Source organism: Polistes canadensis, unplaced genomic scaffold (genome assembly GCF_001313835.1).
Source record: "Polistes canadensis isolate GaletaPanama2010 unplaced genomic scaffold, ASM131383v1 scaffold_256, whole genome shotgun sequence".
NCBI lineage: Eukaryota > Metazoa > Arthropoda > Insecta > Hymenoptera > Vespidae > Polistes > Polistes canadensis.
The window spans coordinates 84,804-90,070 of NW_014569803.1; the positions used below are offsets into that span (position 1 = coordinate 84,804).

Sequence of the window (5,267 nt, forward strand, 5' to 3'; positions counted from 1 at the left end):
AAGATGTATACACATATAATATATTATTAATATCTTAATAATATCTGAAAAAATATATAAATAAAATAAAAAAAAAAATAGAAATAGGAAAGCAATATATCTTTCAAGAATAATAAAGATAATTGACAGTACGAGAAATAGATGATATATAATTATTTAACGATCCGTTGTGTTCATTGGCATCCAAGAGAAAGGACAGCCACCACCAGTTTGTAAAACTCTTCCTTATGGCATACACATATGCATAGACATCTAATAAAGATATTTAATTTATGTATACATAGAGAGACCGGTGTCTGCTTATGGAGTTAGCCTTGACAAGTCAAGGGACACGAAGGATTCGTCGAGTAACTGCATCGTTTATAATACCGATTCAAACAAACACTCACTCACTCACTCACTCAGTAACTCACTCCCGGATGCAGAATGATCTTCTGATCAAGAACACATTACATTACGTACGGTAAATCCGTCCTGTTAACCTTCGATATGACGAATGGAAATATCTTTGTCGAAAAATATCAATCAACATTGTTTCAAACAATCAAATAATAATATTTAATCGATTCAAAACAATTGTGTATATTAATTACAACACGAGTTGATTCGAAATTCAGTCTATTAATAAAAAAAAAGTAGTCGAGTGCAATATAAAATCAGACGAAAGTTTGCTTAAAGGATGCGTCGTGTTAAATACAATACAATGTGTCCGATTTTAATCGATTTGAACTACTTACACGACACCTATCCACACATTGATCAGATTTAAACAAAATACAAATGAATTATACCAAAAAAAAAAAAACAGAATGAAGAAAGAATGTATTACAAATGAAGTATACCAAAAAGAAAAAAAAAAACACAGAATGAAGTAAGATTTGTATTTGTTCGACGCATAAAACATGAACTATAGATATGCTTGCACGTTAGACGGGACAATGGAAGAAACAATGATCTCTCGTAGAAGAATGATCTCTCTCGAAAGCATGTTGAAGTAATTAATCCGCAGGTAGTATTATATACACGAGGTCGAAATGAACTCAGTAAACCTTTCTCTCTCTCTTTCTTTCTTTCTGAGATCAAGATAATCATAATATCTTAGCAACTCGTCCAACCCACGCGATTGGAATACAAGAAAAATAATCAAATCAAATAAAATACAAAAAATAAATAAAGTAAGATATGGCAGCAACAGTGTTTAGTTAACGGTATCAGAGTAAAACTAAGATGAAGGAGAGTGCATTTAATCCCCGGAAGTCATAAGTGCATTGATTTACCATTGTCACGGCCGTTACTCTCTCGTCAGGTAAAAAAATGGACAATCAAGGTGTTCGGTTCTTGATTTAACTTAGGAGGGAGGTGATCGGGGTGGATTTGCAGAACAATAATGCGGCAGAACCGGTGACCGCACCTGCAATTCACAGTTTAAATAGTTATATTTGTTATTTGTATTCTCTTCTTTCCCTACGGGTTTATCTGTCTCGTGCAGGCCAAGTATGTACGCGGAAAAGAAACGTCGCAAGCTCGGCCAACTGCCAGACTATATTTACCTTAACGTGCCGGTTACACCTGTAAAGACTTTAACTATCAAACGTATTTGTCGTCTTGTTCTGATAGATTGATAGATTGATACAATTATAAAAGAATTATTTTCATTTTGTGATATTACAGATGACACCTAAACTATGACCGATGGATTTTTATGCAATTTTTCCCTTAGATCCCGCCCCGTCCCCCCTGTTACCCCATTTATAAATCAGATTCACTTTCGTATACGTTCATTCGCACTACACGTGACCAATTTGTATAATCGAATAAATATTGTATCAGAATATTATAATAAACGTACGATTATAATTATTGTGATTAATTGAAATTATTGAATATGTCATATGATTGTAAAGTTTCTAATGAATTATATATATGAGAAAGCATATAATATAATTTTATACAGAAACTTTTTGAAAATTGTAAACACTTGCAAAAGAAGTGTGATATGTATTTTGTTTATAATAATCCATTTTATTTTCGTTATAATAATACATTTTATTAAACTACACGTCACGTTATTTGCCAATAAAAATATAAATTCGCGTAATTCATCTAAAAAAATAAATCTCAATTGGAAAAGAAAATTTAGGTGTTTGTCTTTTTTTTTTTTTTCAAAAACCATAAACTTAATCGTACAACATTACACTCGTGATCACGTTTATTCATTCGCGAATGAAAGAAACATTTCTGTAATAATTAAGAAAAGCATAAAAGAGAATGCATCATAAATAAAAATAAAATTCTAGAAAAGCTCGAAGAAAACGAAAGATTATTTTTTCTTCGTAAGAGATTAATTTATCCTTGAAATTCGATCGTCCGATCCTTCGTTTCTTCGTTGGAGGACGATCGACAATATAATTTGCGATTACCATTACCATCATAACCAACAACCATCACCACCACCATCACCATAAGCGTAACCACCTGCGGCAACCATCATCAGCGATCATAGACAATTGTTTTTCATTATACTTTTCTACATTTTTTTTTTTATGTATTCTTTTATACAACAATCAAGAAGCTCGCATATCAAAATGTCTGACGTCACTTAATTCGCGGGGTGGTTTTTTTTTTGTTTTTTTTTCTGAAGAACTTACACTTGTTCCAATGATCATGACGTTGTTGATGCGCGTGATGATGCTGCTCGAGGTTCCTATGGTGGTCATGATTGTTGTTGGTGTCGGCAGCTATGGTGACCTGATGTTGTTGATGATGGTAAGGTAAACTCGTTGGCAAATGAATGGTCGTGGTGGTTGTGGTGGTGGTCGTCGTCGTCGATCTTTCACATTGCTGTTGCTGCTGTTGTTGCTGATGTTGCTGATGTTGCTGATGCTGATGATGTTCATTGTTTTCGATACGATCGTGATCGACGACGACGACAACGTGGTGTTGTCGACCAATAGGTGCAAGACGTTGCTGAATTGTTGCTGCCGGACCCCCACCTGCCGTTCCTTCGGTCCCCGTATCCTCGGTTATGGTACGCATCTCCCATAAAATAATACGATCTTTTCTTTTTTCATTCACCGATATCTAATTCACCGTTCAAATTCACCACCGTTTTCACCGTAATAAATAACAACATTTGGGATAATTTTATTGTTGTGACAGTTTGCTTACTATTACAACAACAACAAGAACAGCAACAATAACAACAGGAGGCACGAGTCTCATCTCCACTAAACGCGCACGTTTAAATGCGCGTGACGTTAATACCACGTGCGTTACCCTGTTCGATTATTATTACGAAATAACCAACACACCGCACGAACCTGAACCGTGTCAAGAACAAAATCTAACTAACGATAAAATGTTACTATGATTTAACGAGGACAACAAATTTTCACGTAATTTCGTTTTTTGAACAAAAATTTCCACAGCCAACTCCACCACTACCCACCCCCCTTTTCAAAATTCGAGAAAGTAAATTGAAAGAAAAGTTTGTGCCTAAATGTTTGTATAACTCGTAAACGCGTTATTATTATTATCAATTAGTATTTTTCTTTATGAAAATTGTACTATTTGATGTCATCACTTTAATGCAAACATTTGTGTGGTAGTCATTCACGTGAAGTGAGGAAAGTATATGGATGATGATGATGATGATGATTGTTAAAAAATGTTGTATACGCTTAAACAAATGTTATTTTAACTAAATATTTGTCTATCTATCATTTTCTATCTCTTTAAAGATGATTTACTATATAGATGAAAACAACGCGTGCCAAAGGAAACACACTTGACAGTGGGAAACACACGGATAACGTAAAATGCACGCACGCACGCACGCACACGATGATACCATTGAAAACGCGCTTAACATAAAAACACAAATAGTAAAATCCTGTCTCTCTCTTTCTTTCTTTCTTTCGTTAAGAGTATGTAAGGAAGATTTTTCATTTGGAATCAAGGGGTGTGTCAATGGGAAGGTATGTGGATGTGTGAAAATGATGATGATGATGATGATGATGATGATGATGCTCTGTTAACTACCACCGACCTGCGTGCGTCGTCGTAGCGCAAGATGAATCCTTCCAGACGATGTCGTTGGAGGTCAGCGTTCCACCGAGGAACCCGAAGATCTCGGACCTGGGCACTCGCATGCAGCCACCCTTTGAATTTTTTTACTTTTCCTTTTATCGTTCCTCTCTCACAATTGACAACATTTTGTCACGTTAAGTTTTATATATTTATTAATTATCCCTTATTTTTCTTTTAGATTTTTCCTTCTTATTCTTCTTCCTCCTCTTTCTTGTCTATTTAATTTTCTTCTTCTTATTCTTCTTCTTTGTTTTTTATCGATTTACTTGACAAGAACAAGATTAAACGTTTACCCGTGATTTCGAGTTACACGATCGATATCCACCATCTAATGAATCAATTCAAAATCACGCTGTTGTATTACGTGTATTTCCAAAAATTGTAAACGAAAGTTCACGTTAATTATATAATTAATCTATACGAATGTGTGTCAGAGAGAGAGAGAGAGAGAGAAAGAGAGATAGAATAAAACAAACAAAAAAATGTTAAATCATAAATATAAACGATCTTCGCGAAAATATATCTGATATCGTATACGAAGCGAAAAAGAAACAGTAGCAGTAGCAGCAGTAGTAGCAGTAGCAACAGCAAATGAGAAGAGACACCCACCGGTGCACGATTTTCAATAGAGTAAGAAGAATAAAGAAACAATGGTTTTAAAGGTACACTCGCACAGCTGGCCGGCAGGCGCGTAACTGAGTCCGGATCGCGCGCGTTCCTCCGATATATTAAAAGCGTAGCCGCGTGTAGAACGATGGCGGTGACGGTAGCAGAGTAGGTGGTGGTGGTGGTTGGTGGTGGTGGTGACGGTGGTGGTGGTGACGGTGGTGGTGGTGGTGGTGGTCTGTTGTATGCTTTAGCCGATATTACTGTGAGAATATGATGATAGTAGTGGTAAAGACAAGAACGTAAAAGTGGTAGTGACGAGGGTGAAGGTGGTGATGGTGGTGATGGTGGGGTTCTTGGAGAACGGCGCTAACGGTGACGTCACTGTTCTATCTTGGACGTCATAACCCGGGGCACACGCGGCCAACGGATCGATGGACCTGGCCTGGCAAGCAAGATTCCTCATTGGCCCACGCGAACGATGATGCCGTTACGGTGACGTCAGCAGGCCACCCACCACCCGCAACCCCTTCGTCCCGTTTGCGACCTAGTGCCGGCACGCGGCCCACCGA

The 5,267-nt window shown here is 36.9% G+C and overlaps 1 protein-coding gene across 2 annotated transcripts in view; it reads right to left on the bottom strand.

Annotated features, from left to right (window-relative positions):
• Nucleotides 1–4,817, bottom strand: part of LOC106790717 (nuclear receptor subfamily 4 group A member 2) — a 46,809-nt gene extending 41,992 nt beyond the window's left edge. Inside the window, exons 1-2 of one of the 2 annotated variants that reach the window (XM_014755819.1) lie at nt 4,699–4,817; nt 4,049–4,417 (exon numbers count right to left, since the gene is read on the bottom strand). In XM_014755819.1, coding sequence (XP_014611305.1) covers nt 4,049–4,151 — 103 coding nt within the window. In that variant the 5' untranslated portion in view covers nt 4,152–4,417; nt 4,699–4,817. Of the gene's footprint in view, nt 1–4,048 lie in introns of both variants that reach the window. The other variant, XM_014755818.1, reaches the window with a different exon arrangement.
• Nucleotides 4,818–5,267: the final 450 nt, after the last annotated feature.